A 21,363-nucleotide genomic window follows, 5' to 3' on the forward strand; every position below is an offset into this window, starting at 1 on the left:
TAAATATTTGAATACTTTTCAATCAACTTCTTCAATTTTATAATATCCATTTCCCCACCGATTCTTGTTTCTCTCTCTTCTGCATCAGCCCCCAGTTTTCTTTTCTTCTCCACGCGCCTCCGCTCTCTCTCTCTCTCTCTCTCTCTCTCTCTCTCTCTCTCTCTCTCTCCTCCGGCCACCGCGCACCGTAGCACCAGGCTCGGCTGCGTGGTGGTTCCTGATCTGCGTGATCCACGAGCTATACCGACGCCTTCTTGGCTATCCGGAAGTGACTCCATTGAATCAGTGGCGAACAGACCATTGACGTGTATTTCCCTTCTGTTCGACGACTTTCAGTATTGACCTACTTGAGATCGGGCCTCGAAAACACTCGATCATCCACGACTCGTTTGACCCTTGACCGTTTTAACCACTTCGTGTCGACGTTGGATCTGTGAGGAATTCGAACACCGGCCAGCAGGATTAAAGGCTTCTGGAGTGAGTTTAGTTGGTAATTTTGCTCTAAATTGCTTTTGAACTCAATTTAAAGGCTGCAAATTGGACTCTTAACACTCGAAGTTTTCGTTGTACTTGGGTTCTGATTGTTCGATTGAGGTCTAGAGGCATTTTTGGAATAAAGGACAGTTTGGGTAACGTTTCTTAGCGTTTTTGGGTAAATTTACAGCATTAATTGGACCCCGAATGCGGTTATTAATTTTAGAATATGTTCTTTGGTCTTAGGTCATGTTTTTCTGTAAGAAAAAAAAAAAGATTGTGGTTTGGAATCGCTCTGAAGTAAGTGGCTTTCCTATCGGAAGGCCCTAGTGCTAGGTTGGGAATTGTGTGCTGTAGTTGTCTAGGTTTATGTGTGTAAAATGGTATGTGTGAAAAATGGCATGCTATGTCTATGCATGATGAATATTATGCTATGTCTATGAATGAAACGTGAATGAAAAGTCGTGCATGTTAGTACGAAGTGTTTATGAATGAGATGCATGCTGAAAGTCTGAGGGTGATACACGTGAGAGAGTTTCTCCATATTGCAGCATTATAATGTTCTAAAATTTTTCATGTGAGACCACGTAAAAGTCACAAGCTTTGAGACTGGTAACTTCCTTTTCTTCATGAAAGATTTAACTACATGTCCAAGAGTTCTAATTACATGAATGTGATGTGCATAGAATTAGAGTCACTTACCGAGTATTTTTAGTACTCGGTCTTTGCTTTTAAATTTTTTCAAGTAATGACAAGAGTGTATATGGCGCATGACGAGGCGAAGTGTTAATAGTGTCATAGGATTAAAAGAGTTACATTTCTGCATTCATTATATTCTTTTAATAGTTTAAGCTTTGAAGTAATGTTATAGAAATATTTCTATTGGTTTAACATTTCATCGTTGTTTTATGTTTTTCAAGTTTTCAATGTTTATAATTGTTTTATGTTTTACAACTTTCAATGGGATTCCAAATAAATATTTTTGATTGTTCTATAGAAAGTTATTTCTCTCCATGCTTTTTCTGAAGTAGTTTTAAACTATTCTAGCATGCACGTAACAACATTCCTAGTAAGTTTAAGTTGAATTAGTCGGGGCGTTAAATTTACTTTTTGGGTTATTGATTTTCAGGATCATTACCGTGTGAAGATAGCAAATTTTCTTTGTCATTCTCTTCCCTGATCTTCTTCTTCTTTCAGAACTTCCTCGATTGATAAGCAATCTTTGTTTTATCTGTTGAAACCAAGCGATTAATCGGTGGGATTCTTGGTCTTGGACCATGTCGTTCTCTGACTCCGATTCTTCTTCTAATGGGGGCGATTACAAAAATTTCAGGCAAATCAGCCGCGAGCGTGAGTCTCATAACTCTCTTTTGCACTTACTTTCTTTTGTTTTGATAGTTCTCAAATAAATCACGTAGTTTATGTGGATATCTGTTGAATTAATCCTCCAAGTGTTTTTTGTTTTCTAGAATCTGTAATAATTCCATTGCAGACTGAAATGGAAGGTTAAACTACACTTAATTTTTTCCGGGAAAGGATGGTGTGTTTTTACTGGGAATTAATTTGGATGATAAGGGGTTTCAGTTCCAGTATGGTTATTTTGAAGTCTCTGCCTATGTATAAGCTTGGACTAGAGGTTTAATTTGCAGCCTCCTGAAATTTCTTTAACTTATGAGTTGAATTTATGGAGAGGTTTTCCTGTTTTTTTTTTACTCTAGTTATTATGATGTTGTCCATACATTCCTTCCAGTTCTGGGTAGTTAGTGTTTTGGAAGAAGTCTTTCTAAAGCTTAATGGTGAATTGTACTAAATTTGGCAATGCATTTACGCATAGTGCATCCAGTTCTGGTTTGGCATGCATCCTGGCTCTGGTAAGCATTAAGCCACTCGAGGTGAACGTGTTAATGAAAACATGCTACCAAATCCCATAGGGCATTTCACGTTATTACAAATTTTCTTATTAACGACCTTACTCTTCTTTTGGGTTTAGATAAGTTATCTTTCCCAAATGTTTCGGTGGTTGGTTCAACTGTTCTTTGGAATTTATCTTTAAGTGGTGAGCTGACCACTAATATTAACTGAAATCCAAGGTGTTGTCCCCCTCAAAAGACCTGTGAGTTCTTGATGTGATGGAATATTAATTTTGAGGTTGTTTTAGAGGGGCTTGTGAAAACATTTTTTCACTTACCTCCTAGCAACTTTTCTTTTTTCTTTTTGATTGGAAACAAAACTTTGATCGTTATAAATATTTCATTTTTCATAATATTGCATAGTACAAAAAATCGACATTAGATCTTTAATCTTCCCAGATGGCTAGTGCATTGCACCTAATAGACCACACCAGTTTACTTATATCCATTTTAAATTCACCTTCAGGATTGCTGCATGAGATGCTTCGCTCAGCCAAAACAGGAGATTCCAAATCAACTTGGAAGGTATGTCATATTCATAACCATCTTCGTTGAGACGAATTTCTTTTGAGCCTACTCGTTACTCATCTTCATTCATGAAACATATGATTCTTACGTGGCTTTGGAATTTGCAAAATCTAATGTACTAGCTTGCTTTTAATTACTTGGATTTTTCGAATGGATACTTGGAAAAAAAATTGGAATTTTCAATTTGGAGTTTATGGAATTTTCTGTGTTTTCATCCTCTTCCTCTGGTGAAAACATCTGCTAAGTTATTCTTGTTTAGTTTTCTTTTGAACAAGCAAGAACCATTGGTTTGCTTTTCGTTTGGTTTACTACACCACATTCCCTTTTAAATTTCTTGGTGCTTGAATCTGTTGTTTGCAGGTTCTCATCATGGACAAACTTACCGTCAAGATAATGTCATACTCATGCAAGATGGCTGATATCACAGATGAAGGTGTTTCATGTAAGAAACACAAGCAAGTTCTCGAAGAATTTTTTTACCAAAGATTCTAGATTGCCTTCTGTAATTCACTTGTGTTGTGTAGACAATATATTGCATTTTCACGATATTAGTAGCATTTACTACAAAAAAAAAAAAAAAAAAAAAAAAAAGACTCCACACCGAGATGGTTGGCAACTCTGGAAGTGAAAACCAAGGAGGATGATAACTAAATGATAGAAAACATTGCCACAAATTTTGTTTTTTCGAATTTTCCACACATAAAAAAGGACTCCGCACAGAGATGGTTGATTTGGAAGTGAAAACTTTTTCTTAGCCATCCATAACTCAGAGCTATATTTATTGTGGTAAATTATTAAAGAAATTCTTTTGGAGTCTAGATCTATTCCCCGTTTGGACTTTATAGTTTCTGAGCTTTGAAAGTATTTGGGTTGTTTTGGTTCTGCAGTGGTAGAAGACATATACAGACGAAGGCAGCCACTGCCATCCATGGATGCTATCTATTTCATTCAGCCTTCTCGAGAGAAGTAATATACGTATACTTTTATACGATATACAATCATACAATCCCATGTGATAGTCTCATTTAATTGTGAACTTTAAAGACCATACTTTGACTTCACCTTTTACTCTGCAAAGATGGAACGTAATGTATCTTTTATGTTTGATTAGACTTTTTATTTGGTTTTCTGCATTTAGAGTTCTTTTCTCTCTTTGATGTTTATGACTTTAATGTTTGTCTCATTCTGTTTTTGTCTTAATTTATGCTTATTGCTCTTATATTGCATAGACTGAAGTAGAGTAGAAAAAGATTCTATTACATTTATCTATAACCTCGTCAGAGGAGATTTTTCTAACCTCGTCATAAGAACCCTTCTTCCCTTTCTTTCTGTTATGATAATATCTTACGTCTCTTGTAAAAGAAGAAGTTATATTTTGTTCCAACACAGGAATGTAGTAAATTTAGGAATGTTTATTATTTTAGATTGATCACATAAATTGGAGTTGAATTGTTCATTATCTCTCTCTTTTGAACTTGCAGTGTTATCATGTTCCTGTCAGACATGTCAGGGAGGTCTCCTTTATACCGGAAGTATGTATACCTAGTTCCCAATTGTGTAATGCTTCTAGTTGAGTATTATTTTGGTAATAGTTGTTGAATCTATTTTTTTTTTTTGTATCTTTGAAGGGCATTTGTTTTCTTCAGTTCACCTATATCAAAAGAATTAGTCAGTCACATCAAAAGGGATTCGACTGTTTTACCTCGCATAGCTGCCCTAAAAGAGGTTACTGATTTCCAAGCTGAGGCTGAAGTTTCTGCTTGATTTTGTTTTTCGTTGCATTGTTTTGGATTATAGTTCAGCTGGCTACTTTATTTTTTTTCTTTAATTTTTAGATGCAAATGAATATTTACTTTTTCACCTTTCGTTCCATGTCAATTTACAGATGAATTTGGAGTATTTCGCTATCGACAGCCAGGTACCTCTAGCCTACTTGTTAATCAGTGCAGGAGTATTATTCAATAACTTATTTATTGTACATCTCATATTTTTATTCTTCTTTAGAAATGTTGTTGGCCTACCGTCGGAGTTCATTGCAAACTGTGATGATATTTTAATTAGTTTTTCTTCTAAAAAAAATATTTTGCCTTCTACTCACTAGTCCTTTCCAAAGATTACTCTGTTTTTTTAATGACCCACCTTCCGAGGCTTCAAATCATGGATTGCTTTGTGGAGTTGAGGGTAAAAAGGATGGTTAAAATTTTCAATTTTGTAAAACGGGAGACACGAGGAAATTAAAATCAATGTAAACAATTAACGGTCATAAAAAGTGTTAAAAATACAAAACATGTCTGCGGGGTCATTAAAATAATATTAAAAATGACATAAAAGTAGATGACTCGTTCTAGAAGTCCCTTGCAGTTGCACGGTGTCACAACCATACTATGCAGAGTGACGCTCACGTTGAGTCAACCAAAGCGGATACCCTTACGAGGCGCCCATCCAACCATGTGAGGACCAATATAGAAGAATGTCATGATGCGGTCGAGACGAGTGTCTTGAATGACTTCCTTTGAAATGGGTCTTTCAAAGACAGTACCGGGCGAAACGAGTGTGTTAATATTGCGTCCTTGCCCGCGTGTCAGAGGTTGGATGTTGCACTTGCTATCTGGTACGATATTCGTAAATGACATGGCATGGGCACAGGATGGCCAATGCCTCGATAGAGCCCAAATGGATGGATGTTTTGGATGTCACGAGATTATGAACGACTTGTGGGCCCATAGTCGATAGTATGACCGAGTGAGTTACGATGGCTGTGATGCCCCGTTACTTGGGATGACGTGAAGACATATGGGCCATGTTTATTGGGAACGTAGATGATGTTGGATGCGACGTTGCATTGAGAGACCTTGGCCTCGGTAGAGGCAAGGTCGAGCCGAATAATTTGTCCTATTGTAGAGGTAAGTCGGTTATGTTAGAGATAATTGAATATGCACTTGCATGCGGCATGTGTGGACGAACAAGTTTGGATTCTGCACGAGCGATGTTCAGTTGGCAAAGACAAACCTCGCCTAAGGTTCGACGAAGCCACAATGCTAAGCGAAAAATGAACCAAAGGGTTGAAAAAGATCATGATACCGCATGGTTGAAAAAGTATGACCGTGACAATTGGTATCAGAGCCACTCTTTGTGTGTCTAGTTGGACAAGATTGTTAGAGAAATGAACATGGGGGTTGAATGAAAGGCATCCCAAGTGCGTCAAGAGTGTTTGTATCGACAAGACAGTTGTGTTGTCAAGCATTAGCGAAAGTAATGGGTTGAAGCCAAGGCTCTCCCAAGCTCAAGAGTGTCGGTCATGACACATTAATGAGGGGTGTCCTTACTCGTTAAGCAAGAACCAAGCTCATTTGTCAAGGGCTTGGGGTTTTGATGTGGGCAAAATAGATGAATCAGAAGGTGCATCAGATCGATGCCTTCCAAAAAACCATTCGCATGAGAGGAATAATGCCAATGGTTGCAAACACGGAAGCCAGGGGTCAGTTGAGACATGTGCCAACAAAGTGCCAGATTGTGCACAACGCAAGTCCTTATGGGGGATGACATTGCTGCAAGTGAGGCAACCAAAATTGGGTAGAGGAAAGCCCTCAAGAATGCGTTGTTCACCCCGAGAGAGTGCTCCAAGAAGTGAGCAGAAGTGAATTCCTTGAGTCATCCCCTCTTGTCTAAGGTGGATGACTTCACAAGAGGCTCAAGACTAGCATCAACTCGAGAAGTGAGTATTAGTTGGATGAAGGCAACAAAAGAATGAAGTTGTGGGAAGACCAAGAGAAGCGTCAATGCAGCGATAGCCACATGAAGGTAGCAAACATAAAAAGTTGGCTGAAGTGTAGTGCCAACAACTGAAGAGATTGTTTCAAAGGCTTTGACTTTGCTTCAATAGAGGATGGCCACGATGAGAAAATGTTGTGGTTGGGCTTGTGAGCTCCACCCCGAGGGGTGCACCTGTTTGTGCGACTCAGAGAATGTGCAGAATGAGGCCAAGATGGCCATGATTGAGGCAAGGTGCCCCCTTGAGAGTCCATAGATGTCTGGTGAGTGTCTGCCGAGCCTAAGTGCCATCCTCACCCACAACTATGGCAACACTGAATTGATTGAGGCCATGATTGAAGCGAGGTGCCCCCTTGAAAGTCCATAGTTGTCTGGTGAGTGTCTGCCGAGCTTAGGTGCCAGCCTCACCCACAACTATGACAATATTGAATTGTCGTGTTTACGATGCGAGTCTCGATGGCCGAGTCCAAGATGGGAAAACAACAGAAATAGGTCTGAAAGTGGGACAACCCGTAGATAGTGTGCACGAGTCTTTGTATTTGTTTGAAGCACGTTTATTTTCCAGCAAGTCAGTTAGCTAGCCGTTTGGAACTCTGCTTCCACAAGAGTTGGTACCATGAAGAAGAATGCCGTGGTTGGCTTGCTAGTCACACCGTTATGTGTCACTCAAAGAGTACGCAGATTGGCCAAGACAAGTGCTAGAGTTGAGTTGGGGCAAGCTCACCCAAAACTGGCCAAGAGAAGAGTCAGAGAGTGGTGCCACATGACAATAGACAAAGTCAAAATCATCGACTCAAACTTGTCCCCAATCTAACCAAGAGGCATTAGTAAGATGCGTATTATGACAAAAGAGAAGTTAGATGCTTAGTGTATTTATACTTGTCTGAAGCACGAACAGTTCCAGCAGGTCGTGTTAGCTGCAGTCCAAGAGTTCGGATCGTCACTGAGATGATGTCGAGATTAAGTGGGGGAGAATGTCACAATCCACGATGGGATTGTGCTCCGAGAAAGTCATTGAGGACAATGACTAATTTAAGTATGGGAGAATGTCACAACCATACTATGAAGAGAGTAGGTTGTGACCCTCACGTCGAGTCAAGCAAAGCGGCGACCCTTAAGAGGCGCTTGCCATGCAAGGGCCAATATAGAAGAATGCCATGATGCGACCAAGGAAGACGGTGCATCATCCAAGACACCATATAACGTGTACATTTAAGAGGAAACGAAGCATAAGCAAGACAGGACAATGAGTAGACATAGTGTCACAGATAGGCTTGTTGAAGGGTCGAGTAAGGCCCCAGGCCTTAACCTTGAAAGTTGGGGTTCGAGAGGAAATTTGGGCATGCGGTTCTGGAGTCAAGTCCGTTCATATGAAATATGAAAGCTCGCCAAATTTGGTGTCAATCAGACACCGGACAGACACTCTACGACATTGTACGTCCGTTCACCAAAATCATTTCTACACTTGTTAGTTTTGAAATGCCTCAAAATATACTATAGGGGGAGGCATGGTATCATCTCAACACCACCCACGGGCCCTATGGCCTAAGCAAGCTTCACAGTGGCACATGCGTGTGTCACAATTAGGGCAAACGTTTTGAGGCGAGTGTCCTCGGTGACTTCCTTTGAAATTGGTCTCTCAAGGACAATATCAGGCAACACAAGTGTGCCGGTATTGTGCCCCTGCTCGCTTGTCGGAGATTGGATGTTGCTCCCGCTATCTGGTATAGTATCCGTAAATGACATGACATGGGCACCAGAGGACCAATGCCTCAATAGAACCTGGATGGATGAATATTCGGGATGTCTCGAGATTATGAACGACACATGGGCCCGTTCTCGATAGCATGACTGAGTGAGTTGCGATGGTTGACGATACCTTGTGACTTTGGATGACGTCAAAGACATATGAGCCATGTTGATTGGGAACCTGGATGATGTTGGATGCGACGTTGCATTGAGAGACCTCGACCCCAAATAGAAGCAAGATCAAGTCGAATGACGACCTAGTGTAGAGGCAAAATGGTTGTGTCGCTGATGATTGAACCTGCACGCCCAGGCTGTGTGTGTGGCCAAACAAGCTTTTGGATTCTGCACGAATGATGTTCGGTTGGCGAAGACAAACCTTGCCTAAGGTCCGACGATGCCGCAAAGCTAGACGAAAAATGAATGAGTAGGATGGTCACTTAAATTTGGCTTTTGATTCCGCACGAGCGATGTTGAGTTTTCCTAAAGGCTGATCGTGAGCGCGTCAAGATCACGATGCCGCACAGTTGAAAAAGTACGACCGTGACACACGGCTCTACATGCTCCCACTATCAGATAGTGATCTATGATCCATCTCTAACAAAGAATAGCAGGAATGAATATAAAATACTTAGTAAGCACCTACTTGTAGGCTCTCATCAAAACCTTTCGTATTTAATGTTTCTTGTGCTATGTTCTCAATCAGGGTCCTTGAGTTGGTCAATTCCATGGCTCGAGTTTAAATCTAACCCTCTCGGACTCATAAGGTTCATGTCTAGCCCTCTCAAAATCTTAGGGTTCATAACTAACCTTATCCGGCTCGTAAGATTCATATACCCTAGTTACTCCTATTTTAAGGGTGGAAGTTACCCATCGAGGTGTATTTGGGTTTCAAGGTGTACTTTGCCTCTCGCTTCCTACTTTTGAAGGTCCATCAAGTCATCCCGCGCTACGCATAAGTTGGGGTGACCTTGTATGTCTCGGGCTCAAGGGTAGTCTAACAGGTATGGAGGAGTCGTTGCTTGCGATAGATGACCTCTCAATCTACCTATTGCTCCATACGTGCCTACTACTAAGCGCAATAGCACCTGACAGTGCTCCCCATTCCTACATCATTCTGGGCTAGAACAGTGGAAAGTCGACTCCCCATTTTGGGCTAGGACAGTGGAAAGTCGACTCCCCTCTAGGCACACCCAGAGCTCCCTCAATAGTAAATAAGTGCAAGCAAGAATCTCCCCTAATGGCACTTGACAATGCTCCCTATTCTTACCCTATTCCAAGCTAGAATAGTGCAAGATCATCTCCTCACTAGGCACAACCGAAGCTATCTCAATAGTATCCTCTAATGGCGACGGTCCTAAGTGGGTGATGTTGCATTCCTATATGCTAGGTAGAACCTCATCAGTCAAGGTGAGTTCATGATTAGGGGTTTCACCTCAACTGTTCTACATAGACTTAGTCGACCCATGTCATCATAATGGACCCTAAAGGTGGCTCAAGAACCAAGGAAAGGTATAACATAGGCCCAGGCTCGCTAACAGGCTCCATACATAAATTGAGGTATACATGGGTATTCCAAACTCCGAACATGCTTTTAGGGGCATAATTGGAAGTAAATCATAATTCATGCATATCCTCTCATCATACATGCATATCAAGAAGGAAGGTACTTTACAGTCCTAACTAAACATTTAATTCAATGAGAGTCAACTTTTGCATAATAGAAGTCCTAAAACATGTGCTTGAGCTAAACCATCGTTAAATCATAATTCAGGGCTTAGCTAATTCATTTCTCATGCTTAATTCATCCTTAAAACATGTTACAGTTTATATGCCCGAGGATTCCTACTAGTATTTTTATTTTATTATTATTATTATTATTATTTTTTTTTTTTGCTTAAAAATTCAAATGGTTACTTACATGGATGTCGACTTTCCAGATTCGATTTGGGTCTTCAAGAATTTCAAATTCTCCAGAATTCCTCTAAGTATGCCCCAAGTTAAATTAAAAGAATAAAACTCATTAAAACGTCTAAAAAACGAACTCTGGGAGGCTTAAAATTCGTTAAAAAAAAAAGAGGGATATAGGTTAAGAAACTAGCCATTTACGATCATCTTCCCCAACTTATGTGTGTGCCGTTCTGCTTTTCTTCTTTTTTTTGGAAAAATTCTCTTATTTATTTCTTTAAAAATCCAGATGTTACAGTTTTCTAATAGTTGTCCGTACTGAAATAATTTTTTTTTTAAAAGAAGTCCTTACTGAATTAATAAATTTGTTCTTCGTTGAGAAGCTAGTATTTTGAATCTGAATAATGTTTCTTCTTCAATGGAGAAGCGTGAACATTTTATACCCTTGACTGCATATCATGAACGTTATGTTATCTGAAAATTGTGTTCTATAAAATAGTTAACTCATATTAGACAATATTCTTATATTTTCAGGGTTTTACCACCAACAATGAGAAAGCTCTGGAGGAACTTTTTTGTGATGACGAGAGTTCTCAAAAAGGTGTTGCGTGCTTGAACGAGTTGGCTACCCGTGTTGGCACAGTTTTTGCATCATTGAGGGTATTTTTTTTTGTGCTTAAAAGGAAAAAGGCATCCTTGATTATGTCATTATTTGTGTTAGTAGTGGTCATGGTTTTAGTGCTGGTTTTGGGGGAGGGGTGAAAAACAGATATATTTGATAAATGAAATTTACAAAGACCACTGGCTTAAGCTTGATATACCTTCTGAGGCGGTGGATTTATTTTATGTTGCAATTACATCATACTGTTCATATCTTCACCAACTTTTTCCTTCTCCAGGAATTTCCTTTTGTTCGGTACCAAGCTGCCAGGTCCTTGGATGCAACTACAATGACGACTTTCCGTGACCTCATTCCTACAAAAGTTGCTGCTGGTGTGTATGACTGTATTATGAAATATAAGAAAACGATCCCCAATTTTCCTCAATCAGAAACGTGTGAGCTGTTGATTCTTGATCGATCTATAGATCAGGTATATAACATAATAATCTGCTACTTATAAATCACTTATGATTCAGCTTCTTCTTTTCTCTTTTTTGTGGGTTTGGTTCATAGTGAGAATCTTTTATTTTCCCCGCTAGATTGCTCCTGTTATACATGAATGGACATATGATGCAATGTGCCGTGATTTGCTTAGTATGGAGGGGAATAAATACGTTCACGAGGTAATTTTAGCATTCTATAAGGTCTTTTTTTGATTCTGGCCTCATATTTGTTCTATTTAGGTCATCTTTGCATTAAGATATTTTACTGTTCAGGTTCCAAGCAAAGTTGGAGGTCCACCAGAGAAGAAAGAGGTTCTTTTGGAGGACCACGATCCAGTTTGGCTTGAGCTTCGCCATGCGCACATTGCAGATGTATGCCCTTTGCTTGCAGCATTGTTTTTGACATTATTTTCTGTTTGCTTTTTTTTCATAAATGGTTTTTTTCAGGCGAGTGAACGGTTGCATGAGAAGATGACCAACTTTGTATCTAAGAATAAGGCTGCACAAATCCATCAAGGTTCAAGGTTAGCACTGTTGTGTTGCTTGCTTTTGGGGGTGTGCTTGGTTGTGTTGGTATGAATATGAACTTAGGAATCAGGTATTCAGATGTCACTCTAATGGAAGATATTCCTAAATCCCATAGCTAGATTTTGTTATGAAACGTTTTTCATACTTCTACCTAAGGTTTCAGATGTCTCTCATCTATTGTTAATTCCTGGGGTCAACGTTGTGCTGGTTGCATCAAGTGTTCGCGAAGTATTTGCGAAGTTGTGTTTCTATTGGTGATGTGGGATGGTCTGCTTAAATCATATACTTTCGTCATTGTTTTAATAGAACTTTTTTTCTTGCCATCCATCATGCCACCGATGATTGGATGCTTAAAATCTTTTCAATTAGATTTCCATATAAGCATAATTTGTTAGGATTCTGGATGCAGTTTTTCCTCTGTTTGTTGTTGTGAATGAGACTTCCTAATCTCTTAAGTTTGTGGGTTAGGAAGCTTTTTGGGGATGAAGAGGCGTATAATTGAAGACCTTCCAGACTCAATTATTGGTTACGGAAATCTTCCTTATTTGCTTTTTCTTTTTTCTTTTTTGATTTTTTTTGAAAAAAAAATAGTTGTGCTTTGCCCTTTTATCAATTTTCATGCTCATCGAATGAAAAGGAGAAAAGGGAATTCTTTTTGCTTATCAAATTCTGGACTCTGGTTTCTTTTATACTATCGACCAAGCATGGGGTACTTGTATGAGCTAATTTTCCTGTGGTCTGTTAGCTATTTCATACTAAAACAAGCCTACTTTACGATGATGTCGCATTTCTGACCTATATACTTTCGGCTGTGCTATAGAAATAGTAGTGAACTCTCCACAAGGGATTTGCAAAAGATGGTTCAAGCATTGCCACAATATAGCGAACAAATTGACAAGCTCTCCCTACATGTAGAGGTTAGTTTCTTGTAGAAGAACCAAATGTTGTATGTTGCTTTTCCTCTCCTTAGAGCAAACAGTTTTAGCTTATAGATGGAGGAGAGAGGAGATGCTATTTTATTTTTATTTTTAAAAAAAAATAATCAGCTGAGAACTCTGCTGAGTCCAGAAGCCTTAGAAACTGGAAAGTGTTCCAGAAAGGTGCAAAAAGAATCTTCATTTCCTCCTTCTCAACAATATGTTCAACATCTCAAAGAGTAGGAAATAAATTCTGAAGATTTTGTAGGGTACTGACTTTGAGTTTATTAATTCAGATTGCAGTAAAACTAAACAAGCTTATCAAGGAACAAGGGCTTAGAGAACTAGGACAAATTGAGCAGGATCTTGTTTTTGGAGATGCGGGAACAAAAGAAGTGATAAAATTTTTGACGACCAATGAGGTGATTACTGAAACTATATCAATGTTTTTAAGTACGTCACTCGGGATACGAATATGAAACCTACATTGAACATCTTGGCAGGATGCAAGTCGTGAAAGTAAGTTACGGTTGTTGATGATTCTTGCAGCCATTTATCCTGAGAAATTTGAGGGCGAGAAAGGTCAAAATTTAATGAAGGTTAGTAGTGTTCGCCTCACTCTGAAGAAGGAAAGGACAACCTTTTCAACCAACCAGCTATTTAGTTAATTAAGTATTTATCATTTTACATGATTAACAAAGATATTGCCGTTGTTTATTCTTCGTACTTCACATCTTGATGACGGTTAGCGCTTGACAGTTAGCGAAACTACCACCGGACGATATGAATGCAGTTACCAACATGAGATTACTTGGTGCCGCACCTGATAGCAAAAAAAGCTCCTTAGGGTCATTTTCTTTGAAGTTTGATATTCATAAGGTAAAACTGTCTATCTCTTAGCTTCTTATAGTTTATTTCTTTTATGTCTGAAAATACTTTTGTCATCAGAAGAAGCGTGCTGTTAGGAAACAACATAATGGTGATGAAGAAACATGGCAATTATCGCGGTTCTATCCCATCATAGAGGTAAGTTCATGGTCAAACTTATATGTTCAATCCATACATGCAATTATTAATAGGTTTTATTGGGCAACTGCAAACTAATTTCCAGGAACTAGTGGAAAAACTTAGCAAAGGTGAATTATCCAAGGATGAATATCCATGTCTAAATGACCCCAGTCCAAGTTACCACGGACTGTCTCATACAGCAACAGTTCAGCCACCTCCAGCTGCTCATTCAATGAGATCAAGACGGACTCCAACGTGGGCTCGACCTCGTAATTCCGATGATGGATACTCAAGGTGCATTATTTCAAGTTTTGTTTTTTTAGTTGCCACATTATGCTTGTTCTCAAATGCTTTTCTATTTTCGTTGTTGAATCATTGTGGCTTATCGTTTGGGCGGAGACTAATATACCTGAACCTGTAACAATCTCGAGATTAGGATATTTTCTTCTGGCATATTTTCTGTACGATGCATTGTTGTACGTTTAACAATCTCTCCTCGGACAGTGATTCAATATTGAGGCATACATCTAGTGATTTCAAGAAGATGGGACAGCGTATCTTTGTGTTTATTGTAGGTGGAGCAACTAGGTCCGAGGTAAATTTTGTTCTTGTGTAATTTGAACTCATGCTTCTCTTTAGTTACTTGTCTGGATACATTAATTATGTCTTTTTATCCTACAGCTTCGGGTTTGTCACAAGCTTACAGCAAAGTTGAAGAGAGAAGTAGTTTTAGGTTCAACAAGTATTGATGATCCTCCACAATTTATTACGGTATTTAGCTTCAACCTTTTATATTCAGATTTGCAGTTGTTTTCTGCCATTCATGTGGCACCCATCATTTCTCATTAAATATTGTCTTTAATTATTGGTCCAGAAACTTAAGATGTTGACTGCACATGAGCTCTCATTGGACGATCTCCAGATATAATTAGCAGCAGCCTCTAGTGTGCTCTTCAGCGCTATGCAACCCGTTTGTTGGTCGATTTCTTTTTTGTGGCTATTTCAGCTTAGTCTTGTTGCTAGTTTGTCATGATCTTGTGATGAACTGTTGGCGGTAAAAGTTGTGCATAGTGCCATAATGTAACATGTTTTACATTCACATATTGTAACATTTCTTAATGGAAAAGATAAGATTGAAACTGTACCTTACCAATTATACACATCAGCTAAGACCCCTAGGTCGAGACCGCTCGTAGTGTATGATCTCTCATGAAACTTGGGCTTCTCAGCGCTCTGAAATTCAATACCGAATTCAGAGGTGGTTGTTAACCATTAACTAGCAACAGATTTCCTTGGGCTTTCTATCCTGCACAGCCTCTGGTTTTCTTTACTTGATTTCATGTATTGTTTCTTCCCAAATCCTCAGTCACTCTTTCCAACCCCAAAACATATAGAATTGCAAATGTGAAGTGTATGAAATCAAGTATTGATTTCTCGCAAGCAAGCCGAAAAGATAAGTCACTGAGAAACAAACTTTTCGTGACAGCAATATGTCATTTCATGAGGACTCATCTGGATTACTCGAGGAGAACAAAAAAAAAAAAAAATTTTGCAAGAAAATAATCGCAGCAACTTAATACCACAATGAACAATTGAAAGTTGAAATACAAACCTATAATATAGCACAATCATTTTTTAAATGAGGGGAAGGGGTTATATTCNATCACAGCAACTTAATACCACAAGGAACAATTGAAAGTTGAAATACAAACCTATAGCACAATCATTTTTTAAATGAGGGGAAGGGGTTATATTCTCAACCAATTTCCATTAAAATAAACGAGTGCTATAAAAAAACAAAAAACAAGTAAATTTCCAATGATAAACACGTTAAAAATTGAAAATTCTACAAACCATATAATATAGTATCCCATGCCCAAGGCTATGGCTACCTTAAGAAATATTTTAATCTAATGTTTTTAGTCACAAATGAATGACACATTACCTTCAACCTCGGGAAGTTTTAAAATCCCAATGTTCTTAATAAATGGACAGCCCTTATTGGGAATCATATTATTAAACTCAAGCAAACGGAAAAAGAAAATTCTTCTTGCATTAACCTCGGGCAAGGTTTCAATGAGAGATCGAAAGATGGAAGTAAAACTAGAATCATGGAAAGGAATAGCAGCTCAACCTCAGAATCCCTCCAAAGCAGCAAAGAGGTTAGAATTGACGTAATCGTTATCCACCAAGCTCACCAAGTAATAGCTGCTCTGTATCTGAAACAAATAAAGTGCTTTGTCATCGAGATAGTAATCTTCCACAAAATTTCTTAGCTTCCATCACCATATTAAGATTAACCTTTTATAGATAAAACAGCATTTCCTGATTAAGCCTTTCGATGACAACATAAATTTCGATTCAAAGCATTTCCATCACTTAATAATCCACACTTCTCTACCAAGGGGTGATATCAGGTGAAAAAAGAACGGGGAATTTAATTGAGCACTGAAAAGATATAACAAGTATACCAACCTCTTCGAGAAATTTTCGGGACGGGTCGCCCTCAGGGTACAAGGAAGCCCATCCCCTTGACCAAATCTCAAATGCCTCATCTTTCCAAACTAGAAAGCTGGCAGGATCGACGACAGTTGGCTGGACGATCTCTTTGGCTGGGAAAACTCCCCATGTTACAGCATTCACATCATTTTGAGTGATGTTGGATACCCAAATGCCTTCCTTATTCACTGCCATGTAGGTTAGAGATGGAAGGCCCCTGCATTTGTCAACAACAGCATCCAAGTTTTCCCTGGAACAGAAAAACTCGATGTATGCCTTTTGATAAACGTAACCTCCTGATCCACCCCATCCTGCAAATCATTATTAATCATCCCAACACTGATCAGATGACTAAACAAGCATTCTGCCGCCATTGCCACAAATATCATAAGTCAAAACTGAATTGATCACTACAAAACTAAACAAATAAACAAAAGATGCACAGGGGAAGATACCCCCCCTCTCTAGACAGGCGACTCTGATCCCTTGCATACAAATGATTGTTTTGTTAGGGTGTTATCTATTTATGGTAAAAATTTACACTTCTATCAAGGTATCATGCTTAGTTGTTCAATTAGAGGAACAACGTGTTCCACTACATATTAATTTCCAACTAGTTCCAAAGTGGGTAAAGGCCAAAGAATTCACTTTTAGTAGGATACTGTCAACACGTTTTTCATCTCTTCAAATAACCATTAGTAGTATTTGAGAGATAGGTCCAACAATGGTTTCTGATTTTCAAGGGAATATGAATGGAAACTGAAGTGGGCTCCATTCCCTTGGGCATATTAAATTCTCCCTCAATCCCTGATACAAAATTATAGTTACTGAAAGTCTATGGGAAGGTTCCAAGAAATTCTATATTAGATCACTCGATGCATGTTGATAGCATGATTTCTTCATATTTAACTTGCTTTGGTTTTGAAGCAAGTCCCCAATAAAGACGACAACAACAACAACAAAAAAAAAAAAAGAAAAAAAAAAAAGAAGGATGTTCAAGGATTAAAACGGAATAATTGAAATTGAGAACTAAAACACTTAATTAAAAGTTCAGGGACCTGTGAACCAAACATGAAATTACAAGGAACAAAATAGAATTTAAACCATTCATTATTCTTCATACATTAACTTATGAATTTACTAGCCAGTCAAAGGGTCCTATGAATTAGTATATTAATAATTAATAATCAAACATTATTTATAAAATAATGTAATAAACTAAAATTTATCAATTGGTGAGCCAGTAATATATTGTTTTTATTTATTTAGTTTTTTTAGCCAAATATGAATTTGCTACATGAGAAAAAATTATCTAGTTCAGTTTTAGTATTTCAGTACTTTTCCTTTGACTTCAACAGTTATAGGGCGAACAAAGATGAAATCGTCCACTCTTGAAATGATAAGAAGAGAGCATTGTCCACTAACCTCTGAGACTGTATTGCAAAACTTTCAAATAATTACTCAGTTATGCTGTCAAAAAAGTTAATTGTATGAATGGATTAATTTGTACTTACCAACAGAAGGAGAATCAGATCTTTCTCCATTAACCGCTGGTTGGCTGTTGATTGAAAGGAAACCTTTCATGTTAATTTTACCAAGCTGTTCGCTTATTATTCTTGTCTCAGCCTGAAGACCGTCTAATTCTGACCACGGACTGCTTCTCAACTTTCCAAGGCAGTACTTCATAAATTTCTGATATGAAACAGTATAACATATCTGGTCAATCGCTAACATTATAACAAACTTTCTTCACACTCTTGGTTAGGAAAAGTACCTCATAAACATCCTCTAAGCTTTTCAATGAGAGAGCCCATTCCTCAAGAAGCTTCTTGTCACGTGCACGTGGACGCATAAACTTAAGTGCAAAACAGAGCAAAAGTAACACTGATTAAACACACTAGAAACTATGTTAAAAGTGCTAAAACAATATTCAAATAAATATTGAATGAAGTAAAGTTCAAATTTTCAGCTCTTTGAAGCGTTTGAGAAACATGAAAAAGAAATCATCTCACCCGCTTGCCTATAATAACTAAAGAAACAAACAAATTATCTGGGGGAAATTCTACCAGAAGCTTTCAACAGGATTTGAGACGTGTCAGATGAATCAGACCAAGCCAAAGTAAATGATACATCATGCGGGAAATTTCACAAAGCCTACTTTTAAGTCTCGAATTCATGCAGATCACAAAGAGTTAACTAAGTTTTCAGGCAGTCCACAAGAAATAATTCCAGATGTTAAAAGGAAATCTCCTCCGTACAACTGTCTCTGTCTCTCTATCTCTCTAGAAGGTGTGTATGTAACAAATATCAACATAGATCATTTACAAGTTCTAGTTTATTGTTCATACCTGATAGTCAGTCAGTGCCCCATATGAAGGATTACTAGAATCACTCCATCTACCATGAGGGTACTGCTCCCAACCTATGGTCCTTGATATGTAGCTTCTAGGACGATTAGCCCTGTGATCAACAACTACCTAGATCAGCTCTATCCCAAATTTAGCAAAATGTAAAACAATTTTATGCATCCAAAATCATTAGGAATGCATCCTCATTTTGCAATAAGCATAAGAGATACCAGAAGATTGGGCGAACATCTTCCCTGATACGGAAAACATTTGTAGGGCGCCTCCAAGGTAATGATCTTGAGACTTTGCTCTCTTCAATCAGACCAAGATTCTGCCATGAGCAGAGAAATGCATTTAAGACTTAACCCCAAAAAAAACAGATTAAACTACAAGCCTCCAAAAAAGATTAAAAAAAAAAAAAAAAAAAAAANATCCAATGACAAAATTACCCATAGAAACAATAATTGGAAGTAAAGATAGAATACGTTTAGGATACTGGAATATACCATTAGTATAGCCAATGCCGATTTCTCCATATTCAGTGTATACATGTGAAGAGTCTTGATTCCATGAGCCAAAATCTTCTTGCACATTTCAGTTCCAAGGTGAATTCCATAAGCTTTGACAGCTTCTTCGTTATCCTTGATTGGCTCTAAGGCAGCCATGACCTCATCCGGAATCTGCAATTTTTCGAAAGTCATACATACAGGTAAAAGAGAAACAATTTAACATTACAGATAATATTAATATTTCTTTGGAGAAGAAAGGGCAAAATTTTGATGATCGCTGGTCGTAAATTTTTCTAGAGTGGACGCATTTAATTTAAATCAAGGCCATTAATCAAAAGATTAGAGAGAGGTTAGTACCTTCGTTTTGCAAAAGCTGGTCATGCGTAAGAAACCTTTGTAATTATTGATGGGCATAATACCAGGTACAATCGGACAAGTAATTCCAATTTGACGACAATCGTTAACAAACTTGAGGAAAATGTCAGTGTCATAGAAGAGTTGGGTAACAATCAGATCAGCCCCGGCATCAAACTGAAAAGAAGCAAAGACAATATAGTAAATAAAAGCAATCGAAAAAGAAAGAGAAGAACAGACAAAATAGCATATAAAATGTAATCCATGTAAGAACAGGGGAAGAGGAATTAAATTGCTTAAAGATCAGATTCACCTTTTTCTTAAGATAAGCCAGATCGCTCTGGTAGCCTTCAGTCGTGGCCACGCCATTGCTTCCAATCACGTCCGGATGTGCCTCTGAGAAGAATAGAATAGAATAGAATAGAATTAAGCATTAGCATTCCGTTAGTTACAGAAAAGAAAAGGCATTTGCAAGTAGATCTGTAACTTTCGATCAAAACACAAAAAAGAAACCTGGATATCCAGCTACAGTAATGCCGAAGTAGTCACCATACTTCTCCCTGATGTGCTTAACCTACGAATAAGAAATGGAAACATTTAGAGAGCAGAAACACAGAACAGAGAGAACGAAGAGAGACGAAGCCATTGTAGAGTACAAGATCGAGAGCACAAGCGAAGCCGCCTTCGATCTGGACGAATTTATCCTGTCCATGAGGAGGGTCGCCGCGAAGCGCGAGGACATTCTGAAGGCCATTAGACTTAATAGTCTGAAGAGCATGGTCGATCTTCTCAACAGGCATATTGGTGCAGGTAAGATGCATCATGGTCTCGACACAGATCATGTTCTGCATCTTGTTAGCAATGTCGAGGGTGAGATCGGCGGTGGAGCCACCGGCGCCCCAAGTAATGTCACAGAAGGAAGGATTATGAGCCACCATCCGGTCCATCCTGTCGAAGAGGTTATCAACACCGTCCTCCGTCTTGGGCGGGAAGTACTCAAAGGAGAACACAACTCTGCCGCCATCACCGGCGGTGGCTGCCGTGATCTTGTCAATCACCTTCATCTCCTCTTCCCTGTAGTGGCGTAGAAGCTACAGATCGGAAGCAGCAAGGGTGGGTGCGTGTGTGTTGGTGAGGAAATCAGCAATGTGAATGATATGGGGAGAATTGAAATTGAAGAGTGAGGAAATGAGCAATGTGAATGATATGGGGAGAATTGAAATTGAAGAGTGAGGAAGAGAGAGAAAAGAGGAGATTGAGAGATTGAGAGATCAGTGAAACAGAGAATGAGAAGGAAGATAGGAAATCACCTCAATCACCTCTGGCAGCTGTCGGTGAACATCTTTTAAACCTCATCCATCTCTCATTTCTATTTTTTTTTTTTTTTTTCTGACTCATCATTTTTTAATTATTTTTTTATCAAATTACAGGAAAATATATATATATATATATAAAGGAAAGGAAACTTTTTTATTTTTTGAAAAAATGAGTCTACACTACACTTTATTGTACATTTCAATAATTAATGTAACAAAATATAACTAAATGTTGTTTTAATATTTTTGTAATTCTAGTCTTGTTTCATATTGCTTTATACATAATACCATTTATGAGTATTTCAATCCAAATTCTGGAAGGGAAAATAACAGGATATGTGAGATTAGATTGACCCATACATAGGATTAGATTAGATGGACCCGATCAGAATTTCGCTTTCATTTTTTTTAATTATTTTAAAAAAAAGAAAGGAAAGTGGGAG

The 21,363-nt window shown here is 38.3% G+C and overlaps 2 protein-coding genes across 6 annotated transcripts; one reads left to right on the forward strand and one right to left on the reverse strand.

The window, feature by feature from the left end:
• The first annotated feature begins 93 nt into the window (after nucleotides 1-93).
• On the forward strand, nucleotides 94-15,050 carry LOC111808622 (SNARE-interacting protein KEULE-like). Of its 5 annotated transcripts, none has more exons than XM_023694725.1 (22): nucleotides 94-490; nucleotides 1,604-1,824; nucleotides 2,851-2,909; nucleotides 3,273-3,354; nucleotides 3,800-3,878; nucleotides 4,394-4,444; nucleotides 4,541-4,637; nucleotides 4,798-4,830; nucleotides 10,872-10,997; nucleotides 11,237-11,428; nucleotides 11,538-11,621; nucleotides 11,715-11,813; nucleotides 11,889-11,965; nucleotides 12,790-12,886; nucleotides 13,183-13,308; nucleotides 13,390-13,485; nucleotides 13,646-13,765; nucleotides 13,835-13,912; nucleotides 13,998-14,188; nucleotides 14,399-14,489; nucleotides 14,576-14,665; nucleotides 14,769-15,050. In XM_023694725.1, the coding sequence occupies exons 2-22, from the start codon at nucleotides 1,752-1,754 to the stop codon at nucleotides 14,820-14,822; spliced, it is 1,995 nt and encodes a 664-aa protein (XP_023550493.1). In that variant the 5' UTR covers nucleotides 94-490; nucleotides 1,604-1,751; the 3' UTR covers nucleotides 14,823-15,050. The 5 variants fall into 5 exon arrangements, with proteins under 5 accessions (XP_023550493.1, XP_023550497.1, XP_023550495.1 ...); XM_023694729.1 differs by having other exon boundaries at nucleotides 13,838-13,912; XM_023694727.1 differs by having other exon boundaries at nucleotides 1,672-1,824.
• A 637-nt stretch (nucleotides 15,051-15,687) lies between these two features.
• On the reverse strand, nucleotides 15,688-20,876 carry LOC111808828 (methylenetetrahydrofolate reductase 2-like). Its single transcript, XM_023695027.1, has 11 exons — nucleotides 20,261-20,876; nucleotides 20,118-20,178; nucleotides 19,918-20,000; nucleotides 19,608-19,781; nucleotides 19,248-19,421; nucleotides 18,972-19,072; nucleotides 18,742-18,853; nucleotides 18,168-18,248; nucleotides 17,908-18,085; nucleotides 16,370-16,704; nucleotides 15,688-16,113 (listed from the first exon to the last, which is right to left on the reverse strand). The coding sequence occupies exons 1-11, from the start codon at nucleotides 20,666-20,668 to the stop codon at nucleotides 16,030-16,032; spliced, it is 1,791 nt and encodes a 596-aa protein (XP_023550795.1). The 5' UTR covers nucleotides 20,669-20,876; the 3' UTR covers nucleotides 15,688-16,029.
• Nucleotides 20,877-21,363: the final 487 nt, after the last annotated feature.

The sequence above is a fragment of the Cucurbita pepo genome, chromosome LG13 (assembly GCF_002806865.2).
Source record: "Cucurbita pepo subsp. pepo cultivar mu-cu-16 chromosome LG13, ASM280686v2, whole genome shotgun sequence".
Classification (NCBI taxonomy): Eukaryota; Viridiplantae; Streptophyta; class Magnoliopsida; order Cucurbitales; family Cucurbitaceae; genus Cucurbita; species Cucurbita pepo.